A 19,682-nucleotide genomic window follows, 5' to 3' on the forward strand; every position below is an offset into this window, starting at 1 on the left:
GTGATTAATATTCCATGCTTTAGAAAAGGCAATGAAAAGGTAGGGAGGGGGAATTGCACTACTAATCAGGGACAATATTACAGCTGCACAGTGGAGACATAATGGAGAGGTCAGTCTGTGCTGGCCAGTGCTATCATGTTTGCTGTTGTGTGCTGGGGCAGCAGGCTGAGGGTAGCAGACACCAACAGAATCAACGAACTCTTTCGTAAGGCCAGTGATGTTGTGGGGGTGGAACTGGACTCTCTGACGGTGGTGTCTGAAAAGAGGATGCTGTCCAAGTTGCACGCCATCTTGGACAATGTCTCCCATCCCATCCATAATGTACTGGTTAGGCACAGGAGTACATTCAGCCAGAGACTCATTCCACCGAGATGCAACACTAAGCGTCATAGGAAGTCATTCCTGCCTGTGGCCATCAAAATTTACAACTCCTCCCTCGGAGTGTCAGACATCCTGAGCCAATAGGCTGGTCCTGGACTAATTTCCACTTGGCACAATTTACTTATTATTTAATTATTTATTGTTTTATATTGCTATATTTCTTCACTATTCTTGGTTGGTGTGACTGTAACGAAACCCAATTTCCCTCGGAATCAATAAAGTATGTCTGTCTGTCTGTTACTGAGTCCATTTGGGTGGAACTCAAGAATAGGAAAGGTGCAATCACACTGATGGGATTGTACAACACACCCTAATAGCCACCGGGACATTGAGGAACAGGGATGTAATCAGATTAAGGAAATGAGTAAAAATAGTAAGGTCGTTATTGGGATTTCAATTTCCCTAATATAAACTGGGTCCTTCTTAGAGCAAGGGGTTTGGATGTGGTAGAATTTGATTGTATCCATGAGGGTTTCTTAAGTCAATATGTGGAATTTAGAAGATTGAGGGGAGATCTTATTGAAATGTATAAAATTCTAAAGGGATTGGACAGGCTAGATGCAGGAAGATTGTTTCCGATGTTGGGGAAGTCCAGAACAAGGGGTCACAGTTTAAGGATAAAGGGGAAGCCTTTTAGGACCGAGATGAGGAAGAATTTCTTCACACAGAGAGTGGTGAATCTGTGGAATTCTCTGCCACAGGAAACAGTTGAGGCCGGTTCATTGGCTATATTTAAGAGGAAGTTAGATATGGCCCTTGTGGCTAAAGGTATCAGGGGTATGGAGAGAAAGCAGGTACAGGGTTCTGAGTTGGATGATCAGCCATGATCATACTGAATGGCAGTGCAGGCTCAAAGGGCCGAATGGCCTACGCCTGCACCTATTTTCTATGTTTCTATGTGGATGGTCCAATGAGAGGAGGGGCTGTATTTAAGCTGGTGTTGAGCCTGGCCAGGTGACTGACCTTTCAGAGGGTGAGTAGTTAGGGAACGGTGACTACAACTCCTTAACTTTCAGAATAGCTATAGATAAGGATAGGTTTGGTCCTTCCGGGAGTGTTTTAAATTGGAATAGGGCAAGTTATGAGAGCATTAAGAACTAAGAAGAATTAATTGGGAACATCTTTTTTTCTGGCAAATCCACATTGAACATAAGTACAGTGTACAGGAATGTTCCTGTTAGAAGGAATGACAGAGATGGAAAGGGAAGAGTAGCTTGTATGTCCAGGGAGGTGATGAATTCAGTCAAGAAGAAAAAGGAAAAGTATGTAAAGGTCTGAAGTCAGGATCAAATGGAGCACATGAGGAGTATAAAGAAGCCAGTAAAGAACTAAAGAAGGGAATTAGGAAAGCCAAGAGGGGCATGAAAAGTCCTTGGCATATAGGTTTAAAGTGAATCCGAAGGCATTTTATACAAACCTTTATACAAACATGAGGATATCTAGGGAGGTTGTAGGAGCACTCAAAGACAAAGGGAACATTTGCTGGATGCAGAGAATGTGAGTGAGGTACTTAATGAATACTTTGCTTCAGTGTTTACCAAAGAAAAGGACATGGTGGCATAGTGTATAACTATGTTATGGTGTTTAGGAGGAAATGTTGGGGTTCCTAATGAGTATTAAGATTAGTAAGTCCCCAGGGCATGATGGGGTTTATCTCAGGTTATTGAAGGAGACAAGAGGTGAGATTGCTGGGCCTTGACCAATATCTTTGTTTCCTCTCTAGGCACAGGTAAGGTCCTGGAGAACTGGTGAATGCCTAATATTGTACTTCTATTTAAGAAGGGAACAAGGGAAAATCCTAGGACCATCAGTGAGTATGGAAATTGAGTCTCACTTCAGTCTGAGTGGACATTGCTGTAGAAAATTCTTAGGGATAGGAAAACTGAGCTTTTGGAAACCCATGGCCTCATTAGGGAGAGCCAGCATGGCTTTGAATGGGGCATGGCATGCCTTACTATCTTGATTGAGCTTTTTAATACAGTGACAAGAGAGACTGATGAGGAGAGAGCAGAAGATGTAGAAGGCAGAGGGTAGCGGTTGAAGGAACTTTTCAAGCTGCAAGTCTGTACTCAGAGGTGTTCCACAGGGATCTGTTCTGGGACCTCTGCTCTTTGTGATGCATATAAATGACCTGGATGAAAATATAGATGGATGGGTTAGTAAGTTTGTGGATGATACCAAAATTGATGAAGTTGTGGATAGTGTGGAAGACTGGCAAATAACAGAGCAGAATATAGATCAGTTGCAGAGAAATGGCAGGTAGAGGTCAATGTGAGGTGTTGTTCCTCGGTAGGGAAAATGCAAGGAGACAATACACTGTTAAAGGTAAGACCCTCTACAGAGTTACGGATCAGATAGATCCTGGGATCATGGGATCTAAGTTCCTAGCTCCTTGAAAATGGCTACACAGGTCGATAGGGTGGTTAAGAAGGCTTATGAACCACTTGCTTTTATTTTCGATAGATTGAGTTTGAAAGTCAAGAGGTTATGTTGCAGTGTTATAAAACTCTGGTTAAGCCACATCTGGAGGGTTGCGTACAGTTGCCTCACGACAGGAAGCATGTTGAGGCTTTGGGGAAGGTGCAGAGGAGGTTTACCAGGATGCTGCCTAGTTTTCTTTGGTATACTGAAGGTTGAGGGAAGATCTGATGGAGGTTTATGTGATTATGAGAGGCATGGATAGAGTAGACAGGAAGTTTCCTAGGGTTGAAATGTCTAATACCAGAGGGCATGCATTGAAGGTGAGAGGCGGTAGGTTCAAAGGGGATGTGAGGGGTAATTTTTTTTTTACTCAGAGAGTGTTGGATGCCTGATTTGGTGGTAGAGGCAAATGCACCAGAGGCACATGAATGTGAGGATATGGACATTATGTAGGTGGGATGAACTAATTTTTGGGTGTTTTTGAGTTACTCTTATAGCTGGTTCGGCCAATGTTGTGGCCAAAGGGCCTGTTCCTGTGTTGTTCTGTTCTACGTTCTACACTCTGTTCTTAGCTTCAATCATCGTGCATCTAGATTGCCTTTGCTGCTGCCAGGATTTAAAAGTAGCACTTCACCTTTCACCAATTCCCAGTCTACATCAGACCCTTCGGGTTGGGCCAATAGACTGCTGGTCTCTGCAACAGTCCAACCCTCAGCTGGACCTAATAGAGTCAACAAGATGCCTCTCCATCGTGAGGATCCCCATTCTATCAATCAAGTCAGCACAGCAAGAGAAAACAGGACAGCCTCAGGCCATTGAAGGCATAATTTTTTATAAGTAGCATCTGTGTTGCCAAGCGTGAAATAGCCTTGGGCGGGGTGTGTTTCCAGGAATGGGAAGATGCAAAGGGGCAGGCTAGCGATCATGCACAGTTTCCATATCAGGAGCATTCAGCTCTGTCAGCCTGACTAACCCACAATCAGCCAGGACCAATGGGTCCATCATTAATGATCGTCACTGAATCAATTCACGCACATTCAAAAAAAAGTCAAGAGGCTCCAAAATCCTATTTGCGGGTGAGCCAGCTGGGCAAGGATTTCTCTGGGCACTGACGCAGCCTTCGGTCTAAACCCTGTAACTCGGTGGTAGTGTAGTTATGGATAGTGGTTTCAGAAGTAGTGGGGATAGCTTTACAGTACACGAATATGAGGAAAATGTAAGGATATAGGCATAGTGTTGCAGAGAAGGTCAGTTAGGTTGCCCATGTGATTACAAATTTAATTAGATTGGCACAACATTGTGGGCCAAAGGGCCTGTTTCTGTTATGCACTGATCTACATTCTACGTTTCATGGTATCAGAAAACACCCAGAATGATTTCATCAATGTTTCAGACCAAACTGCATAAATTAGCAACTTTGAAAATAAAACCATGCAGAATACATTTCAAACAACTTTATTCTATGTATTTCCTAGTGATGAAGTGTTTGGCAGCTTTTACCTGTTTGTACTGTACAACTTAAGTTTGAGAAGGTAAATCCAATGGTATCTCAGAACGTCCAGTTCGGCTAAATCAGTGTTTCTCAGAAAGCAGTGTATGATTGCCACTTTCTTAAATAAACACATGTAGCAACCTGGTGCATAGAACTTCATTTTGTATATTTCCTGGTGATCAAGCATTTGGTAACATTTATTTAATAGTACAACTTAACCTTGGTGCCAGTGATATCACATTGCTTGCAACTGGCTAAATAAATGTTTCTGAGTAAACTGCATACAATTGCCACTTTCTATAATACAACCATATATGAGCTTGTTGCAAACAACTTTATAATATGTATTTCCTAGTGTTGTAGTATTTGGTAACATTAATTTGATTGTACAGCTTAAGCTTCTGAACTTAGAGCCAATGGCATCACAAAATTTCCATAATGGCTAAAACAGTGTTTCATAACAAACAATATTGCCACTTTTAACACCATGAAGTAACTTGTTGTAAAACAAAACTTATTTTATGTACTCCATACTGTTGCATAGCTTGACCCAACAATTCAGTGCTGTCAAGCACCCATTTATACTAATTGTACATTAATCCCATTTTGTTACTTTCTCTACATCCTCAATCAGATTCTACCACTGATTTGCACAGAAAGAGCAACTTGCAGTAGCCAATTAACATACCAACCTATGTAGTTTTAGGATGTGGGAGGAAATCCAGTCACTGGGAAAGCGTGTAATTTCCAGAAAGACAGCAATCTGTTAGGCATAAGCTCTATCAGCTGCACCACCGTCCTGCCCACAGTTCATGTGTTATAGTAGGATGCTACCCAAAAACATGGTGCTCTAGTTTAAGAAAGTTGAAAACTCAAGGCAAACTATATTCTGCTGATTGCTTTTATATTTTCCAGTGAGGAATTTAAGAACAAAGGAAAATGTTGATTAATTCTTTCCAAAATCTGCATTTATGTCTCCAGATATTGATTTATATTGATGTTTGACAAGCAAAATTGTATAAATGCATAATAGTATATAAATATTAGCATGACATCATATGTACAGTGCAGAAATTAACTAAATATTTGAATTTAGAAAAAAACAAGAGATAATAAAAATTCAGACTTTACGATCTATGGTCTGTGCTGTATTAATGTAATCTTGTCAAAAGAAAGCTGGATTGGTGTGCTCTATAATACACCTCCTGCAATGGCGTTTGACAAACTGCAGTGCCTCAACCGAGATGTCACAGTCCTGTACATTCAACACCTGCAACTCAAAGCAGTTAGCAGCAACAATCTTTAAACCACGACCAGTGACACTCTCACATGACTTAAGACTGAGCCGCTTAAGGTTGTAGCAGTTCAACGCTAAAAACTCCATGCCGGCATCAGAAATCAATAGACACTTGCCAATATCCAGGGACTTGAGTTTTGTGCAATTCTTGGCAAGGTACTCAATCCCATGATCAGTCAGTCCATCACAACCTCGAGCGTTTAGGTAGCGCAGTTTGCTGCAGTACTTGGCAATGTAGCGGATCCCTACATCTGTAATCCGGACACAGTGAGCAATGCTGAGGTACCTTAGGTGTGCTTCCAACTTTGCCACCTCTCTCATCCCAAAATCAGTCACAGCTCGGCAGTCACTAACACTCAGCTCCTTGATTGATGTGCAATAAAGCATCAGGAAGTGAAGGCCCTCGTCTGTAACGCGGACACATCTGCGCAGATAGAGGTGTGTTAACTGTGTGCAGTGAGCTGCTATTATGTGTAGTCCTTCATCTTCAAGTAAAAAGCAATCTGTCATATTCAGGTAGCGGATGGAAATTTGTTTTCCATGAAGTGGAGAGATTTTAATGGAAGCTTCTCTTGTCAGACTGATGCAGGTTATCTTGGAACAACCTAGATAAAAAAAATACTGATTATTTTTCAGAAACATTTCGTGATAAATCAAGCTATCAACTGCAATTTATAGAACTAACAGTAACTATACAGTAGGTTGCCCTCTGATCACCATGCCCTCGCCAGTTCATCGAAGGTTTGAGCTATCCATTTTCATTCATCCTTCTGCTGTTTCTTCATACTCATTAAATGCTTTTATTTTTTTCAACTATATACCAACGTCGTGGATCTCAGACTCAGTGGAAGTGCTATTTAGGTACTGCGGTTACAAGAGCAGGTTAGAGACTGGATATCCTGTGACTCAACACCTAACACCCATATACTGTCCATAAATCATTGGATGCTATTTCGAATGTCTCCAACAGCTCTTTTGAAGCTTGACTCCATCCAAGATAAATCAACCACTCCACCAGCACCCCATCAACACTCCCTAAAAATCCCTCCACTACCAGTAGAGCGTGGTTACAGTATATACCACTTACAATATGAACTGCAGTTACATGCTTGGGCTACTTCAACAGGACCTCCCAAACCCACCAGCTCTCCTACCAAAACAGACGGGTGGGGGGGGGGGGGAATGACACCACTACTAGCAGATTCCCCACCAACTCGTATACCACATGACTTGGAAATATACTTCATAGTCACTGGGTGTAATCCCTGGAATTTCCTCTCCACCAGCACTATGGGTTCTCCTTCACCAGAAGCACTTGTTCAAGCCTGTTTGGAATAACAGGCAGATTTACTATGGAACATACAGAAACCTGTACTAAGGCAGAAGTGCACAGAAGTAAGCATGAGAAATTCTGCAGATGCTGGAAACCCAAAGTAACACACACAAAATGCTGGAGGAACTCAGGAGGTCAGGCAGCATCCATGGAAAATCAATGTTTAGGGCCAAGACCCTTCCTCAAGACTGGAAAAGAAGTGTGAAGATGCCAGAATAAAAAGGTGGGGGTCCAGTCAGGTGCAGATTTGATAAATAAATATTTATTTAAAGGATCATGCTACAAGGAAGGAATGTAATTTAACTAAAAAAAAATCACCTGAGATCTGATGTTGAGAAAAATAGATGGAAGCTACCTTCTTCCAATCCTTTCTGAATATGGGGAGATGCCAGAGGACAAGGAAGGGACAAATGTCCCACCTTGTTTAAGACAAAGTGGAAGGATAAGCAGACCCAGCGGTGTGCAGGCTTTGAGAAATGATAACTATGGAGAAGATTATTAGGCTCTTGGAGAAAGCAAAAGCAGTTGGACAAAACTTTAAATGTTTTATTTTATCATTTTGGTTTTGTGGGGTCTCAGTCTGAAAGGGATAGAAAGGAGGCTGATAGTCACATCTGAAAGGGATAGAAAGGAGGCTGATAGTCACATCTGAAAGGGTTAGAAAGGAGGCTGATAGTCAATCTGAAAGGGATAGAAAGGAGGCTGATAGTCACATCTGAAAGGGTTAGAAAGGAGGCTGATAGTCACATCTGAAAGGGATAGAAAGGAGGCTGATAGTCACATCTGAAAGGGATAGAAAGGAGGCTGATAGTCACATCTGAAAGGGTTAGAAAGGAGGCTGATAGTCACATCTGAAAGGGTTAGAAAGGAGGCTGATAGTCACATCTGAAAGGGATAGAAAGGAGGCTGATAGTCACATCTGAAAGGGTTAGAAAGGAGGCTGATAGTCAATCTGAAAGGGATAGAAAGGAGGCTGATAGTCACATCTGAAAGGGTTAGAAAGGAGGCTGATAGTCACATCTGAAAGGGATAGAAAGGAGGCTGATAGTCACATCTGAAAGGGATAGAAAGGAGGCTGATAGTCACATCTGAAAGGGTTAGAAAGGAGGCTGATAGTCACATCTGAAAGGGTTAGAAAGGAGGCTGATAGTCACATCTGAAAGGGATAGAAAGGAGGCTGATAGTCACATCTGAAAGGGTTAGAAAGGAGGCTGATAGTCACATCTGAAAGGGATAGAAAGGAGGCTGATAGTCACATCTGCATCCAGCCGCAGCCTTTCTCACACCACACATTTGGAGTGACAGATGGACTCACTGCAGAACATACGGGAGCCAGGGAATGTTAAATTGACAGGATTTTCAGAAACATTCAGTCAGGTAGATAGGTGACCACCAGGAGGCTGTTCTCCTCTCTACTGTACTACAACCTCTCTGTTGTAGTACAGTCGAGGTTGCCCAGGCGAGTAATGGTGATAGGGGCTGTACAGACAGATATTTCTATGGCCACAAGTGAAACCACAGGGTGTTGTCTGATGTCCCGATGCCAGGGCCAAGGATGTTCCTGAGTGGGCACAGGACACTCTGAGATGGGTGGATGTGCAGTCAGATGACATGGTCCATATTGCTACCAATGACATAGGTAGGAAGGATATGAGGTCATGCAAAGTGATGTTAGGGATTTAGGTAGTAAGATAGGTTTGTGACTTTTTGATTACTGCCAATGCCATGTGCTGGGGAGGTGAGAAATAGGAAGAAACATGGCTACGGAGCTGGTACATGATACAGTGGCCATTGCGCTCTATTCCAAGGCAGGTGAGATTTGTTCAAGAGAGACAGGTTGCATTTGAACTGGAGGGCAACCAATATTCTCACAGGGAGGTTCATTAGTGCTACTTGGCAGTAGTAGGGGGCAGGATCCAGAGCAATTGGTTTGCAAATGAAGGGATTAAGGAGGAAGGTAGGGGTTAGACCAAGTATATCCTTTGAAGACTGAGGTGAGGAAGGCAAATGCAAAGCTATCATTCATTTCAAGAGGACTAGAACATAAAAGCAAAGATGTAGTATTGATACTTCATAAAGCACTATTGAGGCCTCACTTGGAGTACCGTGAGCAGTTTTGGGCCTCTTAACTTTGAAAGGATGTGCTGAAACTGGAGAGGGTTCAAAGGAAGTTCACAAAAATGATTCCAGGATTGAATGGCTTGTCATATGAAGAACGCTTGATGGCTCTGGGCCTGTATTCATTAGAATTTAAAAAAAAATGAGGGGTGACCTCATTGAAACCTATTGAATGGTGAAAGGCCTTGATAGAGTGGATGCGGAGAGGATGCTTCCTATAATGGGAGAGTCTAAGACCAGAGGACACAGCGTCAGAACAGAGGGGTTTCCCTTTAGAACAGAGATGAGGAGGAATTTCTTTAGCCAGAAAATGGTGAATCTCTGGAATTCTTTGCCACAGCTAACTGTGGAGTCTTTGTCTTTATGTATATTTAAGGCAGAGGTTGGAAGATTCAGGGCATGAAGGGATATGGGGAGACGGCTGGAGATTGGGGCTGAGAAGAAAAAGGATCAGACATGGTGAAATGGCAGTGCAGACAATGGATAATCTTCTGCTCCTATATCTTATGGTCTTATGATATCAATATAGGTGGTGGTGTACGTAGTGTAGAAGGTTATCAACAACTACAAAGGATTTTTTTTATCAGCTAGATATGTGGGTTGAGAATTGGGTTTCAATCCAGAAAAAAATGTGAGATACTACATTTTGGGAGATCAAACTAGGGGAACACTTACACTGTGAGTGCTAGGGCCCTGGGAATCATTACTTTAGAAAGGGATCAAAGATTGCAAGTGCACAATTTACCGAAAATGGTATCAGAGGCAGATAGAGTGATGAAGACGGCATTTGGCCTTATTTACTCAGAGAGTGATAGCTGTGTGGAATGAGCTTCCTGTAGAAGTAGTAGAGGCCAGTTCAGTTGTGTCATTTAAGGTAAAATTAGATAGGTAATGGACAGGAAAGGAGTGGAGGGTTATGGGCTGAGTGCGGGTAGGTGGGACTAGGTGAGATTAAGAGTTCGTCACGGACTAGGAGGGCCGAGATGGCCTGTTTCCGTGCTGTGATTGTTATATGGTTATATCAATCAGAGTATTGAGTATAGGAGTTGGGACGTTACAATGAATTTATATAAGATGCAGCTGTGGTTGGACTTGGGAGTACTCTACTCAATTCTGATCAATATAGGAAAGATATTATTAAACTAGATAGAGTGCAGAAAATATTTACCAGAATGTTGCTGGTACTTCAGCATCTGAGTTATAAAGAGAGGTTGAAAAGGCTTGGACTTCATTCCCTGGAACATAGGAGATTGGGGTAGTGACCTGATGCAAGTATCGATCATGAGGGGCATAAACAGGGTAAAAGCATATTTTTCCCAGAACGGGGGCATAGCTTAAGAGCAGAAGCAAGGGATTTAAAAGGGGCACCAGGGGCAGTTTTACATGAGAAACATAGTGCATAATTGAAACAAAGTGGTAGAAATTAGGCAGCAATGGAGTGTGAAGCTGAGTCAATTGTGGTTCATCATTAAACAATTTGGATGAAATGCAGTTGGCATGGCTAGTATGTTTGTAGATGATACAAAAATCGGTGGTGTAGTGGACAATGAAGAAGACCACTTAAGACTGTAGCCGGATCTAGAACAACAGAGGAAGTGGGCCATGAAACAGCAGTCTAAATTGGACAAATCCAGAGTGTTGCATTTTGGGAACTTAAACCAGAAAAGGACGCAAAGTAAATGACTCGCCGCTGGCAAGACATAGAGTCCTAGAGCAGGGAAATCAGTCACTTGGACCAACTCATCAATGCCGGCTATTTTCCTAGCAATCTTGTCATATCTGCTTGCATTTGGCCCTAAACACTCTAAGCCTCTGCTATCTGTGTACTTACCTAGATAGCTTTAAAATGTTGCTAAACTGCCCACCTCCATCACTATTACTAGCAGCTAATTCCAATATATACCATACTTCACATGAAGAAGCTGCCCTTGTTGAACCTTTAATTCACTTGCGTCTGATCCCGAACCTATACCTGCTATCCTATCTATGCACAGACAGGATGTTTTTATCCTATCTATGCCACACAAGATCTTATTCAGCTTTATCTGGTCACCTGCAATCCAGGGAATAAAGACTCTAGTCTATGCAACCTTTCTTTCTTTGTAACTCAGGCCCCCAAATCATAAAAACATTTTGGTAAAATATTTCTGCGTTTTTTTTAGTTTTGTAACAACCTTCCCATAACAGGGGTTCAAAATCATTTACACAGTACTCCAAGTGCAGCCTCTCTAATGTCATTTCTAACAGTAACATAACTTCCTAGCATTTCTACTCAGTTCCTTGACCAATAAATGCCACTATTCCAAATACTTCCTTCATCAGCCTGTCTAGTGAACTTTTCACTCCTTGGTCCCTCTGTTTTATAACACTTCCCTGGACCGAGGCATTGACTGTATGCTGTATGACTCCCAAAATGTAATACCTCACATTTATCTGCATTGAAAGCAGTCTTTTGCTCAAATACTTAGCTGAGCAAGTTCCCCATGTGATTTTTCATAACCTTCGACACTATAACAGTATCTGCAAACTACAAGCTACACTTTGTACATTCAATTCCAAATCACTTGTATGAAAGTATAGACAACAAAGGTCCCAGCACCAATCCCTGTCTGTCTGCACATCACTAGAAAAAGGTCTCCAATGTGAGAAACAACCCTCTGCTTCCCAATTATAAATCAAATCTGCTATCTCCTAGATCTCATGTGATCTAACCTTCTAGACTAACCTGCCATGAGGTTCCTTTATAAATATGGCCTTGCTAAAAAAGTCCATATAAATAATATTCGCTGCCAATTTTCAACTACTCTCTTGGTCACCTCCTCAAAGAACTGCAGAAAATTTTTTAGACACGACTTCCCATACTCAAAGGCAAGGCGACTGTCCCAAATCAGTCTCTGCTCCTCTAAATTTTGGTAGATCTTGTCCTACAGAATCCTCTCTAGCAATTTACCCACCATGATGTTAAAATCAGTGGCCTAACTAATTTTTGCTACTCCTTTTAAATAATGGTAACTTATTAGCCATTTTCCATCCTCCAGAACCCAAGCAGCCAGAAATAAAGCAAAAATCTCTGCAAACGACTGGGCAACTTCTTCTATAGCTTCTCACAAGGACACTATTCCAGGCCTTGCTGATTTACCAGTGTTAATGCACCTTAAGACTTCTGATATTTCCTTTCCTTAATAATGTATTCGGTCAAAAGCAACATCAATCATTTTACCCATTTCCTTAGTGTCCATCATTTTCTCAATAGTAAAAAATTAAGAGAAATATCATCTAAAGTCTATCCATTTCTTTTGATTCCACACACAAGGGACCATACAGATACTTAAGTGGACACATTCCATAAGACCATGTGACCATAAGACATAAAAAACAGAATTAGTCCATTTGGCCTATTTCATCCTGGTTGATTTATTATCTCTCTCAACACCATTCTCCTGCATTCTTCCTGCAACGTTTTACACCCTTACGTTCAAGAACCTTTAAATATACCCTCTGCAGCTATGTGACAATGAATTCCACAGATACACCATGCTCTGGCTAAAGGAATTCCTTCTAATCTATACTCTCAATGCTCTCAACCCCAGCATATCCCTTCTTAGAAAAGGACCTCAAAACTGTTCACAATACTCCAAGTACAGTCTAACAATGCCTCAGCATTATAGAAACATTGAAAACCTGCAGCACAATACAGGCCCTTTGGTCCACAATGCTGTGCCAACCATGTCCTTACCTTAGAAATTACCTCTCGGATTACACATAGCCCTCTATTTTTTTAAGCTCCTATCCAGGAGTCTCTTCAAAGATCCTATCATATCCACCTCCACCACCGTTGCTGGTAGCCCATTCCACGCACTCACCACTCTGTGTAAAAAACCTACCCCTGACATCCCCTCTGTACCTCCTTCCAAGCACCTTAAAACAGTGTCCTCTTGTGCTAGCCATTTCAGCCCTGGGAAAAAGCCTCTGACTATCCACACAATCAATGCCTCTCATCATCTTATACGCCTCTATCAGGTCACCTCTCATCCTCCGTCGCTCCAAGGAGAAAAGGCCGGAGTTCACTCAACCTATTCTCATAAGGCATGCTCCCCAATCCAGGCAACATCCTTGTAAATCTCCTCTGCACCCTTTCCACATCCTTCCTGTAGTGAGGTGACCAGAACTGAGCACAGTGCTCCAAGTGGGGTCTGACCAGGGCTTTTATATCTAGTCCCCTCAAAATGAATACTACCATTGCATTTGCCTTCCTTAAATCAACTCAAACTGCAAGTTAACCTTCAGGGACTCCTGCACAAGGACTTGCAAGTCCCTTTGCACCCGACTTCAAAACTTGCTCCCTGTTTGGAAAATAATACACCTTTATTCCTTCTATAAAAGTGTATGACTATATACTTCCTTACACTGTATTCCATCTGCCACTTCTCTGCCCGTTCTCCTGTCTAAGTCCTATTGCAGACTCCACACTTCCTTGAGACTTCCTGCCTCACCACGTATCTTTGTATTGTCCATAAATGAGGCCACAAGGTCATTAATTCCATCATCCAAATCATTGACAAATAACATGAAAAGAAGCAGTCCCAACACCAACCCCTGTAGAAACACCAAGAGTCACTGGTAGCCAACCAGAAAAGGTCCCCTCTATCCCCACTTTTTGTCTCATGCCAGTTAGCTAATTCATGTTAAAATCATTGTTAAAATACAATGGGTTCTTATCTTGTTTAGCAGCCTCGTAAGCCATACTAAGGCCTGAAGAAGAGGGCGACACCTGAACCCAAGGGAGACCAATAACCTTGTGGGCAGCTTTGCTACAGTTGTTCGAGAGGATTTAAACTAATTTGGCAGGGGCATGGGAACTGGAGTCACAGTGCAGAGGATGGAGTGGTTGGTTTATAAACAGAGGCAGTGTGCAGTGAGACTGCTAGCAAGGAGAGGCTGATGATAGTGCAAAATTGCAGTCAACAGGATGAACTGCAATGACAATGGTGGACAAAATCGAACAGTGAATACAGGACTGAAGGTGTTATATTTGAATGCACATAGAAGAAGGAACAAGGTAGATGAACTTGTAGCACAGTTACAGATAAGTATGTATGATGTTGTGGCCATCACTGAATTGTAGCTAAAAGAAAATTATAGCTAACGTCCAAGGATGCAAAAGGACAAGCAAGAAAGCAGAGAGGGTGGTGTGGCTCTGTTGGTAAAATATGAAATCAAATCATGAGAAAGAGGTGACACAGGGTTAGAAGCTGTTGAATCGTTGTGGGTAGGGTTAAGGAACTGCAAGTGTAAAAAAGCCCTGACAGGAGTTATATCGAGCCCTTCAAAATAGTAGTGAGGATTTGGTCTACAGATTACAACAGGAGATAGAAAATCAGGTTGGTGTGGGAATCCAGGGGCGGTGGGGGGGGGGGGGGTAGGGGGAGTTTGTAGAAGGCCTATGAGAATGCTTTTTAGAGCAACTTGTTGTTGACTCCACTAGGGGATCAGCTATTCGGGATTTGGTGTTGTGCACTGAACCGGAATTGATTACAGAGCTTAAAGTAAGCCTAGGAGCAAGGGATCATAATATGATAGAATTCACCTAATGTCAGATCGTGTAACACTGAAGTAAAGGGTACTATAAGGGCATGAGAGATGATCTGGCCAAAACTTACTGGAAAAGAAAACTGGCAGGGATAAAGGCAATGGCTGGAATTTCTACAAGCAATTTGGAAGGTACAGAATATATAAATCACAAAGAGGAAGAAGTATTCTAATGGTAAGATGACACAACCGTGGTTAATAAGAGAAGTCAAAGCCAACATAAAAGCTAGAGAGAGGGCACGTAGTAGAGCATAAATTAGTGGGAATTAAGAGGATTGGAAGACTAAAAAACCAACAGAAGGTAACTAAATTCAGTAATTAAGGAGAAAAGGATGGAATATAAAGGTAAGTGAGCCAATGATATTAAAGGGGATACCTAAAGTCTCTTCAAATACATAAAATGTAAAAGAAAGGTGAGAGTAGACATCAGACAGCTAGAAAATGATGCTCGCAAGGTGGTAATGGGGGTCACGGAAATGGTGGATGAACTAAGTAAGTATTTTGTATCAGTCTTTACTGTGGAAGACACTAGCAGTATACAAGAATTTCGAGATTGCCAGGGGTTACAGAAGTTGCCATGAATAGGGAGAAGGTTCTTAGGAAACTGAAAGGTCTAAAGGTAGATAAGTCACCTGGATGGTGTATACACCTGGATTCTCAAAGAGGTGGCTGAAGAGATTGTGGAAAAATTAGTAATGATCTTTTAAGAATCACTCAATTCTGGAATGGTTCTGGAAGACTAGAAAATTGGAAATGTCACTACGCTCTTCAGGAAAGTAGAGAGGCAGAAGAAAGGAAATTACAGGCCAGTTTGCTTGACCTCCGTGTTAGGAAGATGTTAGAGTCCATTATTAAGGATGAGGTGTCAGGGTATTTGGAGGCACATGATAAAATAGGCCACAGTCAGCATGGTTGCCTCAAGGGAAAATCTTGCCTGACAAATCTGTTGAAATTCTTTGAAGAAATAATAAGCAAGATAGACAAAGGAGAATTAATAGATGTTGTGTACTTGGATTTTCAAATGGCCTTTGACAAGGTGCCGCACATCAGACAGCTTAAAGCCCATAGTATTACAGGAAATCTACTGGCATGGATAAAGCATGCTAGTATAAACTAATATGGCAGGGAGATGGGAACCGGTTTGATAGAACTGCGGGTGAGCCAGCAGGTGATGGGTGTAATATCAGTGTAAGGAGGGACAAGCCAATGACTGGGTACAAATGCAGAAAGAGCAAAGAGCTAAATTGTACCACAGAAGCAAAATTTGAAAGGTTAAAGAACTCAGGACTGAAGGTGCTGTACTCAAACGTGCGTAGCATTCGGAATAAGGCGGATGAACTCGTGGTGCGGTTACAGATTGGTCGGTATGGTGTTGTGGGCATCATGGAGTCATGGCTGAAAGAAGGCCATAGTTGGGAGCTTAAGATCAAAGGATATACTGTGTATCAGGCAGGAAGGCAGGAAGGCAGAGGCAGTGGCAGTGGTGTGGCTCTGTTGGTAAGAGATGAAATTATATTTTTAGAAAGAGGTAATACTCTACCCTTTAAAAATGGAGGAAGGCAAAATGAAGGAAATTATAGCACAGTTAGCTTAACCTCAGTGGTTGGGAAGGTGTTGGAGTCTATTATTAAGGATGAGGTTTTGGCATACTTGAAGACTAATGATAAAATAAGCAAAGTCAGCATGGTTTCTGTGAAGGGAAATCTTGGCTGACAAATCTGTCTGAGTGAGGAAGTAACAAGCAGAGTGGACAAAGGAAAGACAGTTGATGTCATTTACTTGGATTGTCAGAGGGCATTTGATAAGGTGCCACACATGACGTTGCTTAACAAGATAAAATCTTATGGTGTTACAGGAAAGATACTGGCATAGATAGAGGAATGGCTGACAGGCAGGAAGCAGAGAGTGGGAATAAAAGGGGCCTTTTCTGGTTGGCTGCCAGTGACTAGTGGTGTTCCTCAGGAAGCAGTATTGGGACCATTACTTTTCACATTTTTTGTCAATAATTTGGATAATGGAATTATTGGCTTTGTGGCAAAGTTTGAAGAAGATACGAAGATAGGTAGTGTGATTACTGCAGGATTTAGACAAATTGGAAGAATCAGCAAAAAAGTGGCAGATGGAATACAATGTTAGGAAATGTATGATAATGCATTTTGGTAAAAGGAACAATAGTGTGGATTATTATCTAAAAGGGGAAAAGGTTCAAACATCAGAGGTTCAGAGAGACTTAGGAGTTCTCTTGCAAGACTCCCAGAAAGTTAATTTACAGATTGTCTCTGTGGTAAAAAAGGCAAATGCAATGTGGCATTTATTTCAAGAAGAATAGAATATAAAAGCAAGGAAATAATACCGCTGATTTATAAGGCACTTGTCAGGCTGCACTTGGAGTATTGTCAACAGTTTTGGGGCCCTTATCTCAGAAAGGATGTGTTGTCATTGGAGAAAGTCCAGAGGAGGTTCTGGGAATGAAGGGGTTAACATATGAGGAGTGTTTGATCACTTTGGGATTTCCACTGGAATTTCGAAGAATGTGGAGGATCTCATTGAAACCTAGCAAATGTTGAATGGACTAGATAAGGTGGATATGGAGAGGATGTTTCCCCTGGTGGAGGTACTGAGAATTAGAGGGCACAGCCTCAAGATTGAGGGGCTACCTTTTAAAACAGAGGTAAGGAGTAATTTTTTTAGCCAGAGAGCAATGGATCTGTGGAATGCTCTGCCACAGACTGAGGTGGAATTCAAGTCAGTGGGTATATTTAAGGCAGAAGTTGATAGTTTCCTGATCGGTCAGGGTGTCAAAAGGATATGGCAAGAAGCCAGGTGTCTGGGGTTGAGTGGGCTCCGGAATCAGCTATGAAGAAATAGCAGAGCAGACTCAATGGGCTGCGTGATCTAATTCTGCTCATATGTCTTATGGTTTTAGCAGTGCTAATTGGCAGGATGCAGAGTGGGAATAAAGAGAGTAACTCTGGTTGGCTGCTGATGACTAATGGTGTTGGAAATGTCAGGAACTGTATTGTCATGCACTTTGGTAGAAAAAAATAAAAGGGTAGACTATTTTCTAAATGGAGAAAAAAATCAGAAATCAGAGATGCAAAGGAAGTTGGGAGTCCTTATGCAGGATTCCCTAAAGGTTAATTTGCAGGGAGTCAGGGTGAGGAAGGTAAATGTGAGGTCATTCCAAGAGGACTAGAACATGAAAGCAAGGAAGTAATGCTGAGGCTTTATAAAGCAGTGGTGAGGCCACACAAAGTATTGTGAGCAGGTTTGAGCCTCTTATCAAAGAGAGGACGTGCCAACATTGGAGAGGGTTCACAGGAGGTTAACAAAAATGATTCCGGGATTGAAAGGCTTGTCTTATGAAGAGTTTAATGGCTCTGGGTCTGTGCTCACTAGAATTCAGAACAATGAGGGGGTGACCTCATTGAAACTTATCAACTGGTGAAAGGCCTTGATAGAGTGGGTGTAGAGAGTATGTCTCCTATGATGGGGGAATCTAAGACCAGAGGACACAGCTCAATATAGAGGGGTGTCCTTTCAGAATGGAGATGAGGAGAGATTTCTTTATCCAGAGAGTGATGAATCTGTTGAACTTATTTAAACAGTTGGCTGTGGGGGCCAAGTCTTTGGGTATATTTAAGGCAGTGATTGATAGATTCTTGATTAGTCAGGGAATAAAAGGAAATGGGGAGAAGGCAGGATATTAGCGTTGAGAGGGAAAATGGATCAGCCATGATGAAATGGTGGAGCAGATTCGATGGGTCAAATGGCCTAATTCTGCTCCTATATCTTTTGGTCATATGGACTTGTATTGAATGGTGCAATAGACATGGTGGAGTGCTCCTACTCCAATTAACCATGTTGCAGTTTTCTTGCTTTGGTATTGCGGATCTAGTAATATGGACCTGGTGTAGAAACTCTACAGCCAGTCATCTTCAGTCCCAGCACTATGTATGCAGATTTTACTAACTGGGTCTGAATAACCTCACTCGCTGAACCCACCTATTCAGACATGTGGACATTAAGGAACAGAGATATAAACAGATTAGGGAAATGCACAAAAATAATATGGTTGTTGTCATGGGGGATTTCAACTTCCCTAATATAAACTGGGACCTTCTTAGTACAAGGGGGTAGATGGGGCAGAATTTGTTATGTAAATCTAGGAGGGTTTCTTAAATCAGTATGTAGAGAGTCCAACGAGAGGAGGGGCTGTACTGGATCTAGCGTTGGTTAATGAATTTGGCCAGGTGACTGACCTTTAAGTAGGTGAGCAGTTAGAAAACTCTGACCACAATTTCTTAACTTTCAGGATAGCTCTCGATAAGATTAGGTATGGTCCTTACAGGAGAGTCTCTAATTGGAGTAGGGCGAATTACGTAGTCATTAGACAGGAACTAGGGAGAGTTAATTGGGTACACCTATTTGCGGCAAGTCCACTTAAGACATGTGGAAGGTGTTTAAAGGACAATTCAAAGTGTACAGGAAAGGTATGTTACTGTTAGAGGGAAGGATGGGTATAGAAAGATAGAGGTCCTTGGATCCAAAGAGGTGATGAATTCAGTCAAGAAGAAAAAAGCAAAAATATTTAAAGCTTCGAAAGTTAGGATAAAGAAGCCAGAAAAAATCTAAAGAAGGGAATTAGGAAAGCCAGGAGGAGCCACAAAAATTCACTAGCAAGAAGGATTAAAGTGAATCCCAAAGCATTCTATATATACATCAAGAGCAAGAGGGGGATAAGGTGAACGATCTTGTTGCATTATGAGTGATTGTCAGGTATGATGTTGTGGCCATCGCTGAATCATGGCTGAAGGATAGTTGTAGTTGGGAGCTGAATGTCCAAGGTACACATTGTATTGGAGGGGAAAGAAAGGTAGGCAGAGGGGATGGCCTGGCTCTGCTGGTAGAGAATAGCATCAAGTCAATAGAAAGACATGACATAGGATCGGAAGATGTTGAATCCTTGTGGATTGAGTTAAGAAACTGCAAAGGTAAATGGACCCTGATGGCAGTTATATACAGGCCTTCCAATGGTAGCTGGGACGTGG

At 41.9% G+C, this 19,682-nt stretch overlaps 1 protein-coding gene across 7 annotated transcripts in view; it reads right to left on the reverse strand.

The window, feature by feature from the left end:
• Positions 1-4,251: 4,251 nt before the first annotated feature.
• Positions 4,252-19,682, reverse strand: part of fbxl7 (F-box and leucine-rich repeat protein 7) — a 185,045-nt gene continuing 169,614 nt past the window's right edge. For all 7 annotated transcript variants that reach the window (XM_059945694.1, XM_059945695.1, XM_059945693.1 and 4 more), the window contains one exon: positions 4,252-6,196. In XM_059945694.1, the coding sequence (XP_059801677.1) occupies positions 5,460-6,196 (737 nt within the window). In that variant the 3' untranslated portion in view covers positions 4,252-5,459. The remainder of the gene's footprint in view (positions 6,197-19,682) is intronic.

This window comes from Hypanus sabinus, chromosome 20 (genome assembly GCF_030144855.1).
Source record: "Hypanus sabinus isolate sHypSab1 chromosome 20, sHypSab1.hap1, whole genome shotgun sequence".
NCBI classification, from domain to species: Eukaryota; Metazoa; Chordata; class Chondrichthyes; order Myliobatiformes; family Dasyatidae; genus Hypanus; species Hypanus sabinus.